General features: G+C 43.1%; 1 protein-coding gene across 7 annotated transcripts in view; it reads left to right on the forward strand.

The window, feature by feature from the left end:
* Window positions 1-710: 710 nt before the first annotated feature.
* LOC126481385 (DNA primase large subunit-like) overlaps window positions 711-21,785 on the forward strand; it is a 160,460-nt gene continuing 139,385 nt past the window's right edge. For 4 of the 7 annotated variants that reach the window (XM_050105106.1, XM_050105100.1, XM_050105104.1 and 1 more), the window contains exon 1: window positions 711-1,155. In XM_050105106.1, the coding sequence (XP_049961063.1) occupies window positions 977-1,155 (179 nt within the window). In that variant the 5' untranslated portion in view covers window positions 711-976. The remainder of the gene's footprint in view (window positions 1,156-21,785) is intronic. The other 3 variants (XM_050105101.1, XM_050105107.1, XM_050105103.1) reach the window with 2 other exon arrangements.

Here is a 21,785-nt window from a genome sequence, read left to right on the forward strand (position 1 = left end):
TGAAGTTGTGCACAATGTGACAGGTTGTTGGCTAAACATTAACTCACATTGAGTTATTTTATCAGACTTCTTTATCTGCTGCTTCATTGTTTAAATAATGAACAACAAAGACAGATCACTTGGTTACCTCTTCAGATATAGGTGGTGGTCAGAACCGCAATCAGTCTGTTACACATAAGTAAATAGCTGCTACAATACATAATTCTGAACTCGAAACAACTGAAAAGTTTTGGTTTGTATGTTACGAAAATCGGAAAAGACGACGTCACTTTTCGTAAATCTGGCATTGCTTCGTCCAGTCAGATGATCGTAAGAATAAGTAAAGAAAGAACCCTAGTTTGTGATACACGTTGATTACTGAATTAACAAAATTGTATCGTTTACTTTGAAGACTAGCCATTCGTAATATTACATTAAAAACTATTTTTAATCAGAAGAAACGCGGAATTTCGCCTTTACGAGATTTTATTTTAAACAAAAACTTTGAAACAACCAATCTGATGACGTTACATGCGTATATGGTGCAATTAGCGACTTTAATACACGCAGCGCTATAGCACACTGGCAATGTTTTGGTCAGAGTGTCATGGCAGCGAGCCACGCCCCCATGACTTCAAAACGTAGTACGGCTGGGATACGTAGCGCCATCTCCTCTTATTCTTACCTCCATTATTGCTACCATCGTTTGCTGCTAACTAAAGATCACTGTAAGCCAAAGATACCTTACACTATGTGTCCTCGAAAGGCTTTGAAACCCGCGAACTTTCAAGTAATTGTAATGTGTAATGGTGTACGTGTGTTGTCGAAGCGTTAGTTAATTGCGAGCAGTTGTCAGAAAGCCAGAAACATGTGAGAAATAAGTAGGAAATAGCGCAATGGACCGTTAATAGAACTAATAGCGTAATTCCCCAGTTTAACGCTTATCAACTTTTTGGTATAGAACGCTAATGCTATCGTCTGCTAGAATGTTGAAGAAATGGAATTTTATATACGACCGCCGGGAGGAACAGTGGCCTTATATAATATGGAGAAATGTGTTTCTCAGAGGTTTGAAGTTCACAAACTTTTGAATTATAACAAGAGCACCGATAATGTGGCGTTTGACTGTTTAATAGAAGGAACTGCGTTGGATAAAGTAGGGCATCATACTTTACGGTAAGTATTAAGTTTTTCTTTATAGAACGGTAACATAGTAATTATGAACAACATGTTTTGCACTTTGGCACTCCTTCATAGTGTATGGTAAGTAGTAACTATAAAACCTAGTCAGTTTTGGCTAGTACTCGTTTTTCTTGTAATGTCAATTTCCGAACCCTGGTAGTTTTAAGCTTTTTCAAATCTGGAACATTTCACTGGTGATAGTTTGTAAGTGATGTAGCCTATGGTATGTGCACAGTACATAAAAAGATGCTCTCATAAACAAGGAGGAGTGCTTTTTTAAAAAGAAAAAAAAAAATTATGCAAACGTGGTGGCACTGTTGATAGTTACATGGTGTTGCCTTACTCGCACCTTTGAACTAACTTAGCATCCACGGTGCTACACGGCATTTTTGACATTAACAAACCTTGCCATAGGTGAAAGAAATGACATGTACATAGGCCCTAATACGCACCAAAATACTACTTGTAATTTTGTCTGTAACGTACCAAAGCGTTTCTGTTAATTACACTTGTACTGTTAATATGGAACAAACATGCACTTGTAACGCGCTGCTGATGAATCTGTTACACAACCTTTATTTCGCATTCGCACTTGGTGGATATGCCAACTCTCAACTAGATTATCTGTGAACCTAACCTAGACCTTGGGCTGTGCAACTCTTCACCATAAGTAGATTTTAGGGAGGGGACGGGAGCGACAGTGGCACACGCCTAATCCACTAAAGTTGGAAGTGAAAACAAGCAGTTCTCTTCCATAAAGTACTTTGAAATTGCTAACTTCGTCAGTACTTGATGCTTCAGTCAATTGGTCAATCTCGGCAACCACACCGTGTGTTGACTCGAAAGAAGAATTAACTATGTTTGCTTTAAGACTCATATGGGAGGATGTACATTTTTCTCATTAACAACTTACGTACCTCACAAAATTAATTTGAGACAAGTATCATTACAGGCTTAGTTAGAAACTTAAGAATCTCAAATTCAATAATAGTAGCAAAGCATTAAAATGTCAGCTGACTGATATTCTTTCCCTATTGCTCCACACTTCTCTAAATTTTGGCCTGCATATGGAGTAGTTCCATGTCTGCCAAAGTGGTTGTCCTGATGCGCAAAATGTGAAATAAAAAGCTTTATAGATCTGTGTGCAAATCACTGAATAGTGGTAGCTGTTCTCATCATGACATCTACCAGTGTATGAGCGATCTGTGCTCTATCTTAAGGGCCACTTAATTTCGTGTCACTGGAGGGGGGGGGGGGGCGGGAAGTAGTAGACAACTAGTGATATCTGGTTCAAAGTATCTTGTGCTAAGAAGAAACCACCTTATATAATGTAAAAGGCTAGTTGTAATGAAAATTTAAAGGGCACTACAAGTGTTGTTTCCAAACTCTTTAATGTGCTGCAAGAAAAGTAAAAGCCATATACTTAGCACTGAAAATTCACAACTCTGAGAACAAAACAAAGGTAATTTGGTATATTTATAAGTATGAAATGAATGAAATCTGCCCCCACCCCTCTAACTCCCCCAACCCTCTTGAACTATGAACCTTGCAGCTGTTGGGTGGCATGCATGACTCGATGATCCAGGTAGATGGTAGTTGTACCATACTGCAACTACATTGGAGGGATATATGTGGGCAGACCAGACTAACATAAGGTTCCTGAGAAGAGCCAACCAACATGGCCAAAATGGCATTGATATGTTGGTCTGCAAGTAGCTGAAAGCCATGAGAAATTACGCCATTTCGCTTCCCAAGGACATGCAGCTCTAAGATAAGGTGTGATAATGGTGGCATCTTGTTTAGTAAAATATTTCAGAAGTAAATAGTCCCACATTCAACTCAGTGGGTAGGAACCACTAATTGGGGGGAGGGAGGAGAGTTCATCAGGAGAGAGAGGGAAAAGAAAAAAAATGCCATCTACTCATTGGAGTATGGAATGTTAGAACCATTAACTGGGAAGGTTGTTTAGAGAATTGAAAATGTGAAATTGAAAAGTTGAAGTTACACATAGTAGTAATAAGTGATGTACAGACACAAGAAGAACAGGATTTATGGCTAGGTGAGTACAGCTTTATCAGTGCAAAGTGAAGTAGGGTAATACAGTAGTAGTAACATTTTTAATGAATCCATCACACTAGTAAAACCATATATTCCTCATAGCTCCACAGCCAATGAAGAGACTGAAGGCACATATGATGGGATAAAATAAATTCAGATAAACGGTGTGATAAAGATTTATTCATGATGGGGGGACAGAAATTCAGTAATAGGAAAAAGAAGAGCATAAAAAATGGACATAGAGGAATGTTTGATAAGAGTCATTGGCTTTGGCCAGTGATGTAGGAAACATAACAAACACTGTAAATATGACTGTAATATGATGTTAGATGATTTTTTTCAAACAGATGAAGCAAGAGACCTGTCTGTCACTACTGCCAGAGTTCTTCTTTTTAGTATCACATTTGTTGGCTTTGCCAACTCGTCTTCCAACCTAACCAAGACCGGCAAAGCTACAGATCACTCTGTCACCACAACTTTTTTTTTTTTTTTTTTTTTTTTTTTGCTTGATAGTGATTCACTTCAGCAACCAACCACAAAACCGTGAATATTTGCATGAAAAAGAGAAGTGAGAACAGCCATTAACATTACATCACTGGCCAAAGCCAATGACTCATATTGAACGTTCCTTTTGACTCTTAAAAATATAAGAACGTGGACTGGAGGAAAGGGACGAAAGGTCAGGCCACCTGGAAGAATTATGCACAGAGCATCAGCTGATTATGGGCTTACAACCTAATCCACATATCGCTGCCCTCCATGAGAAGCCTACTAAGCTATCTCTTCAATACAAGCAACCGCTCATCCCATAAGTAAGGAAAAACTTCTTTCAAAAAGTAGTTCAAAGTTGAAGAAAGTGATAGTGAAACCTTTGAATCGGTGAGCTCTCCACCTCTCAGATGGGGACGTTACTGTTGAGGATATGGATTTACAATTAGAGGATTCGGAAAGCCGCACATTGGCTAAATTCCCCCTGACCTTGCGGGTACGTCACTGCCCCAAAGGGAGAAAAATTAATTTCTCCCACAGGGTCTTGTGTGTTGAAGTGGAATTTAAGTGGATGCCGATCAGATTTGGGGGAATTACTGCTCTTGGTCCATGAGAAACCATTCTGCATCTGCTTGCAAGAAACTTATTTTGAAGTGACTGACAAACCTGCATTAATGGGTCACACACCCCTGCAGCCCCCCAGGGGGTCCACAACTCTCTTTGTGGATACTTGCGTAGCGAGCACGGGACCCTGAGCTAATGTGGCCCTCCTTCCTTTCCGGGCTGCATACCTTCCTTTTCCGCATCCTTCCCCATCCCCCATCTTCGTACCCCCCCCCCCCCTCCCCCCTCACCTCCGCCTCTTTCCTTCCATTTCTCCCCCTCTGGGAGTATGTTTTGTGCCTACGTCCGGAGACGGACGCTCGAAAATGTAACACATTCTTCGCTTTCTCTGCTTGCAAGTCTTTGTCCTTCTCTTTTCCTTACCTCTTCTCTTTACCCTTTTCTCCGCTGCGGCGTTTGAGACCTCTCTTCTTTCCTTTCGTTCCTGCGCCTGTTTGAAGGCCAACCCATGCATTTCCATGTGTAGCCGGTGATGGGGTAACGCGTAATTCCCCGCCACGGGTAGACAGGTAGGGCACATACGTACCCCCTGGTAACGGCCAGGCCCAGGGAGGGGTGATTACCTGAGCTGATACCTTCTGAAACTGCCGATTGGTCCCTTCGTCTGTTTCTTGGGAGGTGTGACCTGAGGTGTGAACAATCACCTAAGGCGGGAGTACCCTCAGAGAGGGCCCCCACAAGGGAGGAGCGCGCCATCGGAGATGCCGGTAATCATGGGGGATACTTCCCCAATGGTTTCCTTATTTTCTACTATATCTGCTCACAAGCGCAAGTTCAATGAGTCTCAGCCACAGACAGTTCTTCCATCGTTGCCACAGTTCCTTGTTGTTTCTCGATCTGACGAAGGTCACGACTTCTCCACGGTCAACCCTTTCATTATTCAGGAAGGTGTCGACGCAATTGCAGGTCCTGTAAAGTCTTGTTCCAGATTATGGAATGGCACTTTGTTGTTAGAAACAGTCAGTGCCCTCCAGGCACAAAAATTGCTGCGTACTTCACTGCTACACACCTTCCCTGTCCAGGTGGAAGCGCACTGCACTTTAAATTCCTCACATGGGGTCGTTTATACATGCCCCCTCGACGGATTGTCCGATGAGGAAATTCAACACTACCTGTCTGACCAGGGCGTAACGACTGTTCGAGTCATGAAAAGGGTTGACACGAACATCGTTCCAACCCGTACTGTCTTCTTGACATTTGACAGAGTTCAACTCCCATCGAACATAAAAGCGGGCTATGAGAGAATCTCCGTACGCCCTTACATCCCAAACCCTACGCGTTGCTATCGGTGTCAGCGGTTCAATCATACCAGCCAGTCCTGTTCCAATCCGGCCAAATGTGTTATGTGTGGCAAGGATGCCCATGATGGTGCTTGTCCACCTCCGTCCCCTCGTTGCATCAACTGTATGGGTGACCACACTGCTTCCTCTAGAGATTGCCCCATTTTTAAAGACGAAAAGCTCAATCAGGAAATCAGAGTGAAGGAAAAGGTGTCGACCTATGCTGCTCGAAAATTATTCGCCAATCGAAAGCCCACTGTGCCTCACAGGTAAATACAGCAATGTCCTTGCCTCTCCTCGGCCAACAAAGGAGGCAGCCACGCAGACTTGTGATCTCACCTTTAGTGCCACAGTCGTCAGATCGGCCAGCGCAAAGATCGCCCGTTCAACCTCCCCACTCTCGCCTGCTCACTCTATGGTTCACCCTTCATCGGTTTCTGCTAAATCTCGAGCCCAAAAGTTAGACACCCGGACTTCCAAAAGAGAGCCTACTCGTGAAGATTTTTTACGCACCCCAACTTCACAACCATCGGTTCCTCCTTCATCTAAACATCCTGTTTCCAAGAAGGCTAATAAGAAACCCAGTTCCTCTCCTCCTCCGCCACGGCATGTCTCATCTACAGCACCACCTGGCAGTAGCCGCCTTCGGCCATCTTCTGTGTCGCCGAGGCGCACTGCTGGCGGCCAATCAACCGGCCGATCGCTGGTGGCAGAAGCTGCTCCTGAACAACCTTTGCATCAGGATCTTCTGCCTTCGGCTTAATGCCGTTCCACACGCTCGGTCGCAAGCTCTGAGCAGTCGTTGAATTGAGGGCAACCTTGGTCACATTCTTCCATTTTCTGTCCATCATCCATTGGAATATCCGTGGCATTCGAGCCAATCGGGATGAATTGTCGATCCTCTTACAATCCTACTCGCCGGTCATCTTCTGTCTTCAGGAAACAAAGCTGCGTCCCCACGACCGCTTTGTTCTCCCCCATTTTCAGTCAGTCCGATTTGATCTCCCCTCTGTTGAAGGCACTCCAGCACATGGAGGACTCATGATTCTTCTCCATGATACTCTCCATTTACACCCAATCCCCTTAAACACTTCCTTCCAGGCTGTTGCTGTCCATCTTTCCCTTTCGGGATACACCTTCTCTCTTTGTACTGTATACATTCCATCGTCCACACCAATGGCACGAGCTGATCTCCTTCATCTTCTTGGTCAGCTTCTGCCCCCCTGTTTGCTGGTTGGGGACTTCAATGCCCACCACCTGCTTTGGGGATCTCCACATCCTTGTCCGCGTGGCTCACTATTGATAAAAGTCTTCCACCAAGCGGATCTTGTTTGCCTCAACACTGGGGACCCTACATTTTTGTCTGCCTCGACGACAAATTTCTCTCATTTGGACCTTTCAGTCAGTACTGTTCCGCTAGCTCGGCGCTTCGAATGGTTTGCCCTTGCTGATACACACCCGAGTGACCACTTTCCATGTGTCCTTCGATTCCAGCCACAACTGCCATATATGTGCCTGCGACACTGAAGTTTGCCCAAGCCGATTGGACACTCTTTTTGTCTCTAGCGACATTTGATGACCGTCACTTTCCTAGCGTTGATGATGAGGTCACTCATATTACCGACGTTATTCTTACAGCTGCGGAACGTTCAATACCTCACACCTCCGAATTGCCCCGGCGCCCCCCCCTGTTCCTTGGTGGAACGAGGCATGCCGTGACGCAATACATGAGTGGCGATGTGCTCTTCGCGTTTTCAGACACCATCCTACTTTGACCAACTATATCCGCTATAAGCAGTTCCGTGCGTGAAGCCGTCACGTCATCCGCGATAGCAAGAAGGCAAGCTGGGACTTCTTTACTAGCTCATTTAACACCTTCACTCTCTCCTCGGAAGTTTGGAGTCGTATTAGACGGTTATCTGATGCGCCTAGTTTCTCCCCGATCTCTGGGCTCACTGTCGCGCATGATACGAGGGCAGTTCAATAAGTAATGCAGCACATTTTTTTTCTGAATCAGGGGTTGTTTTATTCAGCATTGAAATACACCAGGTTATTCCCCAATCTTTTAGCTACACAACACTATTTTTCAACGTAATCTCCATTCAATGCTATGGCCTTACGCCACCTTGAAATGAGGGCCTGTATGCCTGCACGGTACCATTCCACTGGTCGATGTCGGAGCCAACGTCGTACTGCATCAATAACTTCATCATCCGCGTAGTGCCTCCCACGGATTGCGTCCTTCATTGGGCCAAACATGTGGAAATCCGACGGTGCGAGATCGGGGCTGTAGGGTGCATGAGGAAGAACAGTCCACTGAAGTTTTGTGAGCTCCTCTCGGGTGCGAAGACTTGTGTGAGGTCTTGCATTGTCATGAAGAAGGAGAAGTTCGTTCAGATTTTTGTGCCTACGAACACGCTGAAGTCGTTTCTTCAATTTCTGAAGAGTAGCACAATACACTTCAGAGTTGATCGTTTGACCATGGGGAAGGACATCGAACAGAATAACCCCTTCAGCGTCCCAGAAGACTGTAACCATGACTTTACCGGCTGAGGGTATGGCTTTAAACTTTTTCTTGGTAGGGGAGTGGGTGTGGCGCCACTCCATTGATTGCCGTTTTGTTTCAGGTTCGAAGTGATGAACCCATGTTTCATCGCCTGTAACAATCTTTGACAAGAAATTGTCACCCTCAGCCACATGACGAGCAAGCAATTCCGCACAGATGGTTCTCCTTTGCTCTTTATGGTGTTCGGTTAGACAACGAGGGACCCAGCGGGAACAAACCTTTGAATATCCCAACTGATGAACAATTGTGACAGCACTACCAACAGAGATGTCAAGTTGAGCACTGAGTTGTTTGATGGTGATCCGTCGATCATCTCGAACTGTGTTCGCACGCTCCGCCATTGCAGGAGTCACAGCTGTGCACGGCCGTCCCGCACGCGGGAGATCAGACAGTCTTGCTTGACCTTGCGGCGATGATGACACACACTTTGCCCAACGACTCACCGTGCTTTTGTCCACTGCCAGATCACCGTAGACATTCTGCAAGCGCCTATGAATATCTGAGATGCCCTGGTTTTCCGCCAAAAGAAACTCTATCACTGCCCGTTGTTTGCAACGCACATCCGTTACAGACGCCATTTTAACAGCTCCGTACAGCGCTGCCACCTGTCGGAAGTCAATGAAACTATACGAGATGAAGCGGGAATGTTTGAAAATATTCCACAAGAAATTTCAGGTTTTTTCAACCAAAATTGGCCGAGAAAAAAAATGTGTTGCATTACTTATTGAACTGCCCTCGTACATTAGTGGACCCCGTCGCAATTTCTAACTCATTGGGTCAACACTTTTCTAAGATTTCGAGCTCTTCAAATTACCTACCAGCGTTTCTCCCGAAGAAACGTGCAGCGGAAGTGCAACCTCTTGCTTTCTCCTCTCAAAATCGCAAAAGCTATAATACTGTTTTCTCCATGCGGGAACTCCAACATGCACACTCTTCTTCTTGCTCCTCCGCCCCAGGACCGGATGGTATCCACATCCAAATGTTGCTGCATTTATCATACCATAGTCTGCTTTACCTCCTTCGCCTTTATAATCGAATTCGGACCGACAGTACTTTTCCCAGACGATGGCGGGAAGCTATCGTCGTTCCTGTTCCGAAACCTGGAAGGGACAAACATCTCCCCTCTAGCTATCGCCCCATTTCTCTCACGAGTAGTGTATGTAAGGTTTTGGAGCGTATGGTGAATTGCCGTTTAGCTTGGTGGCTGGAGTCCCGCAGTCTTTTAACACCTACCCAATGCGGTTTCCGAAAGCATCATTCTGCAGTTGACCATCTTGTTTCTCTCTCCACTTATATCATGAACAATTTTCTCCGGAAACGCCAAACAGTAGCAATATTTTTTGATCTGGAGAGAGCATATGATACCTGTTGGAGGACAGGCATCCTCCGCACACTGTTCTCTTGGGGCTTTCGAGGTTGGCTGCCCCTTTTTCTTTGTGAATTTATGGCAGAGCGCACATTTAGAGTGCGGGTGAACACTACGCTCTCTCATACTTTCTCCCAAGAAAACGGGGTACCCCAGGGCTTCGTGTTAAGTGTTGTACTGTTTGCCATTGCCATAAATTCAATTATGGATTGTGTCCTTCCTGATGTCTCGGGCTCCCTCTTTGTGGACGATTTTGCAATCTACAGCTCTCAACGAACCAGCCTTCTTGAACAACGTCTTCGAGGATGTCTCGATCGCCTCCACTCTTGGAGCATCGAAACTGGCTTCCGTTTTTCTCACAGTAAGACCGTTTGTGTTAATTTTTGGCGTCGTACGAAGTTTCTTCCGCCTTCCCTACATCTAGGCCCTGTCAACCTTCCGTTCGTGGACGTTGCTAAATTCTTGTGTCTTATGTTTGACAGAAAACTGTGCTGGTCCTCCCACATTTCCTATCTTTCGGCTCGCTGTCTGCGATCTCACAACACCCTTCGTGTCCTGAATGGTACCTCCTGGGGAGCGGACCGAGTGGTCCTTCTCCGCCTCTATCGCGCCTTAGTGCGCTTGAAATTGGACTATGGAGGCATAGTTTACTCCTCTGCTCGGCCGTCTATTCTTCAGTGTCTCGACTCTATCCACCACCGTGGATTACATTTAGTGTCTGGAGCTTTTTACACCAGCCCTGTGGAAAGCCTTTATGCTGAGACTGCTGAACCTCCGCTGTCCAATCGGCGAGCTGCCCCTTCTGAGTCGTTATGCTAGCCACCTGTCTTTCATGCCTGCTAATCCAGCCCAAGGCATTTTTTTCGACGCCTCCTTGGATTTAGGGTATGCAGGCCGCCCTTCCTCCCTACTACCACCAGGAGTCCGCTTCTGTCAACTGCTCCATTCTCTTTCCTTCTGCTTTCTTGACAACTTGGCGTGCAGCACTGCATTGGCACCGTCCCTAGACCTGCCTGCTCCATGACCTTTGTCAGTTTCCCAAGTTTGGTACCCCTTCACTTGTTTATCGTTGGGCATTTGCTGCTCTATGTGCACAAATGAAGGAAGCCACATTTATTTATGCTGATGGCTCAAAAACATTGTTTGGTGTAGGGAGTGCCTATATTGTTGGCGACACCCCAAATCGATTTCAGCTTCCCGACCAGTGTTCGGTTTATACCGCGGTGCTTTACGCTGTTCTCCAGGCTGTCCAATACATCCGTCGCCATCAGCGGATACAGTATGTTATCTGTTCAGATTCTCTCAGCTCTCTCCTCAGTCTCCAAGCTCTCTACCCTGTCCACCCTCTGGTCCACCGGATTCAGGACTGCCTCCACTTGCTCCACTTGGGGGGCGTCTCTGTGGCGTTCCTCTGGATCCCAGGACAGGTTGGTATCTTTGTGAATGAGGTGGCCAATATAACAGCCAAGGCTGCAGTCTCTTCTTCAGCCAGCTATTCGCATGATTCCCTTCGCCGATCTACGGAGTGTTTTATGTCATCGTGTTGCTCTTTTATGGCACGCACATTGGTTGACACTTCCCAATAATAAATTGCGGGACACAAAAGCTCTTCCCTGTGCTTGGACCTCTTCCTCCCGAACGCGTCGTCGGGAGGAGGTAATTTTAACTGGACTCTGGATAGGGCACTGTCTTTTTAGCCATCAACATCTCTTTAAGTGGTGATTCTCCCCCACTCTGTCCCCACTGCTCTCAGCTGTGGACGGTAAGACACCTTTTACTTGAGTGCCCCTATTTTACTCCGTTATGCGCCCATCTACAGCTGTCGCCTGATATACCTTCCATTTTAGCAGATGACACGCGCTCAGCCGATCCCATTCTTGAGTTTATTAGTGCCAGTGAGATGACGTCAGTCATTTGAAGCTCTTTTTGGGGACAACCAACCCCCTTCTATAGTGGTTTTTTAAGCTTTCCTTCTGTTTCTAGTTTCTCCAATTTTTTGAGTTTTGTTCCCATTGCTGCTGGTTTCCAGTTTCGCTTTTTTTTTTTACCTTTTCCTAAGTCACAGACCGGGCACTAATGACCATAGCAGTTTTGCGCCATAAAACCATGACATAAAAACACCTCTGCAGGAAGGACGATATTACTGGAGACAGAGCTACACGTAGAGTGGCTGTTTTCATTGAGGACAGGTGCCACTCACTCTCATGTCCCTCTTACCATGGCCATACAAGCAGTTGCTGTGAAAGTCCTAGCACCATTTAAGATCACGGTGTGTTCTTTATATATTCCACCTCACAATCCTTTGGATGCAGATGCACTGACAGAACTCTTGCGGGCACTCCCACACCCATTCCTCCTTGTGGGGACTTCAGTGCACACATTTTGCTGTGGAGCTCAGTTATCAATTGCTGCAGATCTCAAATTATCGAGTGACTCGTCCATTTAGAAAATATCTACTTTTTGAACTCGGGCAGATGATACATTTTCCAACAGCTACAGGGTCTTTTTCAGCAACGGACATTATTTGCTCCCCAGCTATTGCAGACTCAGTTCAGTGGGAAGTGGCTACAGATTTACATTCTAGCAACCATTTCCCAGTGTGGAACTGTCTGCCGATTTGGACAGTGGTTGATAAGAGACCATGAAGATTGATGATTCAAAGGGCAAATTCGTTGCTGTACAGCACAGGTTACTTTTCAACAAAAGGACTGTGCACAGGAGATGGTGGCCCACGTCACTTGAGATCCAACAGGCTGCCGCAGAGTCCGTCACCTAGTCTAGCAACCACATCATACGATGATCTGTACCTTGGTGGAATGACAGTGTCGATTAGCTATCAGAGACAGACGAACAGCACTACGTAACATCAAAAACCATCCAACTACAGGAAGCCTTCATGCCTTCAGATCTGCGAGAGCACATGTGAGGCGAGTGATAAGGAAGAGGAATTCCTGGAGGGTCATTCCACTGGAAATCATCAGATGGGGGTTGCATCATGCTTACAGATTTTAATGAAATTTGGTACAGTTAATATCTGCACTAAATTAAGTTCATATCTCTGATACTGAAATGTGAAACCCCTGGGTGGCTGAGCTAGGCCCTCCCAAAGCTACAATTTTGGCTGTGTTTTTTGAAAAACATGCCACCATGTGTGACCACCTAGCTCCTGTACTAAATCAGGTACAGCCAAAAGGTTGGTCTCATTTGAAGGGTGACACCTCTCCCTTGTAGGAGAAAGTAAGGATGGGTTGCAATGGTTCATAGTTTGGAAGTAAGACATAGACAAACAGCTACACAAGTTATCGCATTTTTGCAAGTTTCCAATATTTTTTATCTCACATATGAATGATAGCATTGAAACAATATTTGGTGTATATAGAAAGGTGATAAGAATGAATTCATAAAACAAATTTGGTTGTTACTTGCATGCACACATTGACTTTTTGGATTTTGAAAATTCAGATATTGTCAAAATTCACTATTTGGAACCTCCCCAAATGCAAAGTGTGCAAGGTCACAGTGTGCTGCAAATTGCTTCACTGTGTAGCTTGTATCTAAGTCTAATTATCCCCAAAATATATTTACGTTACTCCCATTTATTGTAAGTCATTTAACAATGTTCTAATACTGATACACCGCATATTATACTAGGCGTTCCATGAGTGAATGAGCCTATGAGTGGATGTTAAAAATGTGAAAGTCATGACGGGGAATAGTTTCAATGAAATCCTAAGGTACTGAAATTACATGTAGAGAATAGAAACATTCAGAAAGGTTTTTCCGTTTTATCACCCCTCACCTTAGAGAAATTACACTCATGGGTAGTAGTGGTAAACAGTAGGTTGTCAAGTTGGCAATGATTTCACACCGTTTGACAAACAGTTCATTGTTACAAATGTCAACCATTATTGACAATAGTTCATTATTAAACTTGTTTTCAGTAGCAGTTTACAAATCTGGATACTAGTAGGCATTGCCAAGTTCTTTTGCATTAATTTATTCTTTACAATGAAAGCTCTCCCATCTGTCACTAAAATCATGCATTGGTTTTTGATAATTAAGGAAGACTTTCATTTCTTTGAGTCATGCTCAAGATCTACTTTTCATACATAAACACTGTGATGGACAGCACATGCTACTTGTGATGGATGGGACAATTTATATGAGATAATTAAGTTAAAATGTAGCCCCTAAAGCATCTAACCATGACACTGCTATCTTTCAGGGATGTTTTCTGAAGTGTCCAAAGTGCATTAAGTTAAATTCAACATTAAGTTTTTAATTTTTGACTCTTGTTTTATTTTTATGTTGTTAATCCAGAACCATTAATCAAAACTGCAGACAAAAATAGTGGTGAATTACTAAAATTGCCCATTAATCTTGTCTATCAAATAATAAATGTTTGAATTCCAGCTAAAGAAATCAAAGATTTAAATTAAACATTTTATTTTGATTTCCCTAACTCCAAATGTCCCTTCCATCACGTGTGGAAAGCCTGATACATGTAATGATAATTTACTGTTTTTATGCACGAACAACAACCTAACCTACCACCTGTAATACAGTTCTGCCAGCCCAGGAGTCCTAATTTGTCCACCACCACCATCCAATCACAGCTGTGCTGTCACTGTGCACGGTATTGAATCATTTTATGAGGAGTGTGCATGACACTACAGTTCAGTATGGGAGTGAGTGGTGAAGTGCATGGTCAATGTGTGGATGACTTGAAGAAATGTTTTCTGGGTACAGCATTAGGACAGGAGTGTCATAAACTATCTTACTCTAGACAATGAGGACTCAAAACATATGTGTGACTGTAGTGATGAGACAAAACACCTATTGGCTGTTCGTACAGGATTACAAATTAATGATGAGGAAACTTTGTGTTACCATCATGAGAAGGTATACCTGGACAATTTCCACAAAGTTTTGGTTGTGTATGTTGTGACCCATTCTCTCATCACAAGGATGTGGTAAAAAAATATCTGAGAGTTATTTCCACAGAGCTCTGTAGGCAGCTTTCTGGTAATGTCAATCTTACACCTGGCAAATGTCTGTACTCAAAGTGTTATTGCATGATTAACACCAGTATAAGAAGCAACCAAGAGAATGAATGTTCAGTAGATGCAAGTGACAGTTTTCAGCCTGCTGAAGAATTTGCAGCTGTAGTGAATACGGGCTGTAGTGCTCTGTGCGTCACCACTTAAGAATTGGCGTCTGAGTAGTAATAAAAAAGAAAAGTCTCACATGGCAAAACAAAGTACAAGAAAATCTGTTCTGCTGTTCATAAGCACTTGGAAAAGAGTCTCGAAGTTACAATATCTAATGATGAGGATCATATCCCTTCAACTTCCACCCAGACTGACTTTGCTGATCGTATTGAACTGCTAAAAGAAAAATGTTAAATGGCTATTTATGAAATAAAAAAAGATTCTCAGTCTCCTTCCTTTGAAGTGGGCAATTGCATATTGTGCTAGGGAATTTGGGTGGTCAGAATATTTGGTTTGGAAGGCCGGGGCACTGAAGGAAAAACAAGGAATCTTGCCTGATGTGCCACATCATGGATGTAAGTCTTTATGTGATCATGTACAACATGCTGTTCGTACATTTTATGAAGGTAATGTGTACAGTCGATTGTGTCCAGAGATGAGACTTTGTATCTGTCCAAACGGAATGTGGTGTTAAGGAACACAAGCAGAAACACCTTGTTTTAGAGAATTTGAAGAGCTGTATGCAGCTTCCAAAGATAAGTTTCCATCTTATAAAACTGGTTTCTTGAAATTTGCACAGTTGCATCCCAAATGGTGTGTACTCGTGGAACCCATGCTGTGTGTGTTCGTATTCATCACCAGAACATGAATCTGACGTTAGATGTCACCAAGCTTAGTAAGAAAACTACAGACTTACTTCAGAAGATTGTCTGCTCTACAGAAAGCAATGATTGTATGTTATGTACGTCTTAAAAGTACCCTGGAGGTGCAGTGTATTTCAGATGTTCTTGCAGAATCAGAAGACTGTGTTGGGCAGATGATGTCCAGTATAAGCAGTGGATTACAACAGATTGCTGTACATTGATATCAGTGGTGGAAACAGTTGATGATTCATACACAATTTTTGCAACAAACTGGAATTGCTGAAAAGTCATCATTTTATAACAAAATAGCTATCATGTTATCTAGCTTCACTGAAAGAAACAGTTGGTCCAGCAGTGTGTATTGTCATTGGAGATATTTCTGAGAATTACTTGTTTATTGTATAAGATGCAGCACAAGGATTTCACTAGCAGCAATCCCAGGCCACGGTGCATCATTTTATAGTTTACTGAAAGCAGGTTCAGCATAATCAGCTGTAAAGGCAATGTGCATAATAAGTGACTATCTCATTCTCTCAGTAGCTGCAGTACATTTTTATTAGAAAACCGTTGTTCTCCAAATAAAAGATGCAATGCCACACTTAGGAAAAATTCACTACTTTTCTGAGGGAGCATCATCTCAATATAAACACCGGAAAAATTTAAAAAATCTGACACTGCATTATGAGGACTTTAGAATTGATGCTGAGAGGCCTTTCTTTACCACTAGCCATGGGAAGAGTGCCCGTAATGGAGTTGGTGGAACAGCCAAAAGACTGGCTGCCAGGAGGAGTCTCCAAGAACATTAACACCCAATCCTCACTGCACAAGCACTGTTCGAATTTGCATTGCAAGAGATAAAGGGTATTCACTTCTTCTATGTGTCCTCACAAGACTGTGAAAATAACAATGCAATGCTACTGAATGAAGATTTGATCAGTGCAGGACAATTCCAAACATAAGACTGTACCACCACTTTATACCTGCTGGAAAGGATGTTGTTAAGATGTACCGAACTTCATGCTCCTCGAGATATGATATGGGTTATCTCTGACACAATCCAGAGGCACAACAGTCTCCAGTACAATACCAAGCAGTATCATTGCGGATTTCAGGCAGTCTTCTTACATTATTTATGTCTACGATTCTAAGTGGTACCTTGCATTTATTATGAACTGTTCTGAAGAGAACAAAGATGTTATGGTGAAGTATCTGCATCCACCAGGTAAAGCTTACTTTTTAACTAACGAAGCCAGCTGGGTGAAACTCGGGAACATTCTAAAACCAAATGTTGTGCCAAACACTATAACAGGCAGACAGTATGCACTGGACAGGGCAACTGAAATTGAAATACTTCAGTAGTTTAACAAGTATCAGCAGTCCAAGTAACGAAAGGCACCAATCTTCAACACGTGTGCTTCTGATGTAACTTTCTATTTAGATATAGACTGATATGTTCAGAGAGTGAAACATATTATTTCTCCTAACTCAGGTTGAACATGTTGCAGAATAATGGGTCTCTTGTGTCAGATTCTGTGGCACTTACAATATTGTCCTTATTGACAAGTACACACTATTAAAGAGTACAAAAAAAGGGTTACGCATTGGAGTAACCCAAAAATATTGTGGGGGTAGTTAGACTTAGATGCCAGCTACATGGTGAAGCAATTTGCAGCATGCTATAACCTTACACACGTTGCATTTGGGGAGGTCCCAAATAGTGATTTTCAATAATTTTGAAATTTTCAAAATCCAAAAAGTCAATGTGTGTGTGCAAGTAACACAACCACATTTGTTTTATGAATTCATTCTTACAACCTCTCTATACACACCAAATACTGTTTCAGTACTATCATTCACACAAGATAAAAATATTGGAAATTTGCAAAAATGTGATAACTTGTGTGACAGTTTGTCTATGTATTACAATCTAACTATGAACCACTGCAACACATTATTGCTTTCTCCTGCTAGGGAGAGGTGTTACCTTTCAAATAAGCTCAACCTTTTGGCTGTATCTGATTTAGTACAGGAGCTAGGTGGTCACACATGGTAGCATGTTTTTCAAAAAAACACTGCCAAAATTGTAGCTTTGGGAGGGCCTAGCTCTGCCCCCTGGGGGTTTCACATTTCAGTATGTGAGATATGAACTTAATTTAGTGCAGGTATTAACTGTACCAAATTTCATTGAAATCAGTAACCATGATGCAACCCACTTTGGCTGAAATCTGATGATTTTCAATGGCATGAACCTGGAAGAAATTCACAACTTTCATTAAACAGTCCCCCCCCATGAACCATGGACCTTGCCGTTGGTGGGGAGGCTTGCGTGCCTCAGCGATACAGATGGCCGTACCATAGGTGCAACGACAATGGAGGGGAATCTGTTGAGAGGCCAGACAAACAAGTGGTTCCTGGAGAGGGGCAGCAGCCTTTTCAGTAGTTGCAGGGGCAACAGTCTGGATGATTGACTTATCTGGCCTTGTAACATTAACCAAAACGGCCTTGCTGTGCTGGTACTGCGAACGGCTGAAAGCAAGGGGAAACTACAGCCGTAATTTTTCCCGAGGACATGCAGCTTTACTGTATGATTAAATGATGATGGGGTCCTCTTGGGTAAAATATTCCGGAGGTAAAATAGTCCCCCATTCGGATCTCCGGGCGGGGACTACTCAAGAGGATGTCGTTATCAGGAGAAAGAAAACTGGCATTCTACGGATCGGAGCGTGGAATGTCAGATCCCTTAATCGGGCAGGTAGGTTAGAAAATTTAAAAAGGGAAATGGATAGGTTAAAGTTAGATATAGTGGGAATTAGTGAAGTTCGGTGGCAGGAGGAACAAGACTTTTGGTCAGGTGATTACAGGGTTATAAATACAAAATCAAATAGGGGTAATGCAGGAGTAGGTTTAATAATGAATAAAAAAAAATAGGAGTGCGGGTAAGCTACTACAAACAGCATAGTGAACGAATTATTGTGGCCAAGATAGAGACAAAGCCCATGCGTACTACAGTAGTACAAGTTTATATGCCAACTAGCTCTGCAGATGATGAAGAAATTTATGAAATGTATGACGAGATAAAAGAAATTATTCAGGTAGTGAAGGGAGACGAAAATTTAAGTCATGGGTGACTGGAATTCGTCAGTAGGAAAAGGGAGAGAAGGAAACATAGTAGGTGAATATGGATTGGGGGGAAGAAATGAAAGAGGAAGCCGCCTTGTAGAATTTTGCACAGAGCATAACTTAATTATAGCTAACACTTGGTTCAAGAATCATAAAAGAAGGTTGTATACCTGGAAGAATCCTGGAGATACTAAAAGGTATCAGATAGATTATATAATGGTAAGACAGAGGTTTAGGAACCAGGTTTTAAATTGTAAGACATTTCCAGGGGCAGATGTGGATTCTGACCACAATCTAATGGTTATGAACTGCAGATAGAAACTGCAAAAAGATGGGAATTTAAGGAGATGGGACCTGGATAAACTGAAAGAACCAGAGGTTGTAGAGAGTTTCAGAGAGAGTATAAGGGAACAATTGACAGGAATGGGGGAAAGAAATACAGTAGAAGAAGAATGGGTAGCTCTGAGGGATGAAGTAGTGAAGGCAGCAGAGGATCAAGTAGGTAAAAAGACGAGGGCTGATAGAAATCCTTGGGTAACAGAAGAAATATTGAATTTAATTGATGAAAGGAGAAAATATAAAAATGCAGTAAATGAAGCAGGCAAAAAGGAATACAAACGTCTCAAAAATGAGATCGACAGGAAGTGCAAAATGGCTAAGCAGGGATGGCTAGAGGACAAATGTGAGGATGTAGAGGCTTGTCTCACTAGGGGTAAGATAGATACTGCCTACAGGAAAATTAAAGAGACCTTTGGAGAGAAGAGAACCACTTGTATGAATATCAAGAGCTCAGATGGCAACCCAGTTCTAAGCAAAGAAGGGAAGGCAGAAAGGTGGAAGGAGTATATAGAGGGCCTATACAAGGGCGATGTACTTGAGGACAATATTATGGAAATGGAAGAGGATGTAGATGAAGATGAAATGGGAGGTAAGATACTGTGTGAAGAGTTTGACAGAGCACTGAAAGACCTGAGTCGAAACAAGGCCCCGGGAGTAGACAACATTACATTAGAACTACTGATGGCCTTGGGAGAGCCAGTCATGACAAAACTCTACCATCTGGTGAGCAAGATGTATGAGACAGGCGAAATACCCACAGACTTCAAGAAGAATATAATAATTCCAATCCCAAAGAAAGCAGGTGTTGACAGATGTGAAAATTACCGAACTATCAGTTTAATAAGTCACAGCTGCAAAATACTAACGCGAATTCTTTACAGACGAATGGAAAAATTGGTAGAAGCGGACCTCGGGGAAGATCAGTTGGGATTCCGTAGAAATGTTGGAACACGTGAGGCAATACTAACCTTACGACTTATCTTAGAAGAAAGATTAAGAAAAGGCAAACCTACGTTTCTAGCATTTGTAGACTTAGAGATAGCTTTTGACAATGTTAACTGGAATACTCTCTCTCAAATTCTGAAGGTGGCAGGTATAAAATACAGGGAGCGAAAGGCTATTTACAATTTGTACAGAAATCAGATGGCAGTTATAAGAGTCGAGGGGCATGAAAGGGAAGCAGTGGTTGAGAAGGGAGTGAGACAGGGTTGTAGCCTATCCCCAATGTTATTCAATCTGTATATTGAGCAAGCAGTAAAGGAAACAAAAGAAAAATTCGGAGTAGGTTTTAAAATTCATGGAGAAGAAGTAAAAACTTTGAGGTTCGCCGATGACATTGTAATTCTATCAGAGACAGCAAAGGACTTGGAAGAGCAGTTGAACGGAATGGACAGTGTCTTGAAAGAATGATATAAGATGAACATCAACAAAAGCAAAATGAGGATAATGGAATGTAGTCAAATTAAATTGGGTGATGCTGAGGGGATTAGATTAGGAAATGAGGCGCTTAAAGTAGTAAAGGAGTTTTGCTATTTAGGGAGCAGAATAACTGATGATGGTCGAAGTAGAGAGGATATAAAATGTAGACTGGCAATGGCAAGGAAATCGTTTCTGAAGAAGAGAAATTTGTTAACATAGAGTATAGATTTAAGTGTCAGGAAGTCGTTTCTGAAAGTATTGATATGGAGTGTAGCCATGTATGGAAGTGAAACATGGACGATAACCAGTTTGGACAAGAAGAGAATAGAAGCTTTCGAAATGTGGTGCTACAGAAGAATGCTGAAGATAAGGTTTGTAGATCACGGAACTAATGAGGAGGTATTGAATAGGATTGGGGAGAAGAGAAGTTTGTGGCACAACTTAACTAGAAGAAGGGATCGGTTGGTAGGACATGTTTTGAGACATCAAGGGATCACAAATTTAGCATTGGAGGGCAGCGTGGAGGGTAAAAATCATAGAGGGAGACCAAGAGATCAATACACTAAGCAGATTCAGAAGGATGTAGGTTGCAGTAGGTACTGGGAGATGAAGAAGCTTGCACAGGATAGAGTAGCATGGAGAGCTGCATCAAACCAGTCTCAGGACTGAAAACAACAACAACAACAACACATTAAACAGTCCACCTCCACTGCACAAGTTTGGGAATCAATAAGGTGGATTTAAGGCAAGGTTGGTACACATCCCCTTATGGCCTTGTCGAGAAATAGGGTCTTGGTGGACACACCTAAAGACATGGCTCAGGCTTTAGCTGAACACTTTTTTACAGTCACTGTTTCATCCATACAAGCTCCTAGGTTTCAGGTGTTCCATAGGGCTGTGGAGATGGGGAAGCTCCATTTCTTCTCATGTAATGAGGAAGTCTACAATTTCCATTCTCCATGTGGGAACTGGAATCGGCTCTGTCTGCAGGCAGAGACACTGCTTCAGGACCTAATGAGATTCGTTATGCCATGATCCACCACCTGTGCTCTGTAGTGAAAGGACAGCTCCTCTCTCATTTCAGTCAGATCTGGTTTGATGGACAGTACCCCACTCCTTGAAAGGAGGCAATTTTAATGCCATTGTGGAAACTAGGCAAGGAACATAGCACCCCTAACAGTTACTGTAGTGTAGCCCTTACCAGTTGTATGGGTAAGGCTCTTGAACGCATGGTCAACTGCCACTTCATCTGGCCGCTCAAATCCCGAGGTCACCTGAGCCACTCAGAGTATGGTTTCAGGTGGTACCATTTCACCCTTGATAAATTAACTCTACTGGGTACAGCAATACAGGAGTCCTTCTTATGCTGAAACCATTTGTTTTGTGTCCTTTTTTTTACCCTGAAAAGTCATACAACACTACTTGGAGGTACAACATACTTCGCCAGCTTCATAAATGAATGGGGACTACATGGACATCTGCTGCTTCTTATCCAATCCTTCCTCGAGG

Source organism: Schistocerca serialis, chromosome 5, assembly GCF_023864345.2.
Source record: "Schistocerca serialis cubense isolate TAMUIC-IGC-003099 chromosome 5, iqSchSeri2.2, whole genome shotgun sequence".
Classification (NCBI taxonomy): domain Eukaryota; kingdom Metazoa; phylum Arthropoda; class Insecta; order Orthoptera; family Acrididae; genus Schistocerca; species Schistocerca serialis.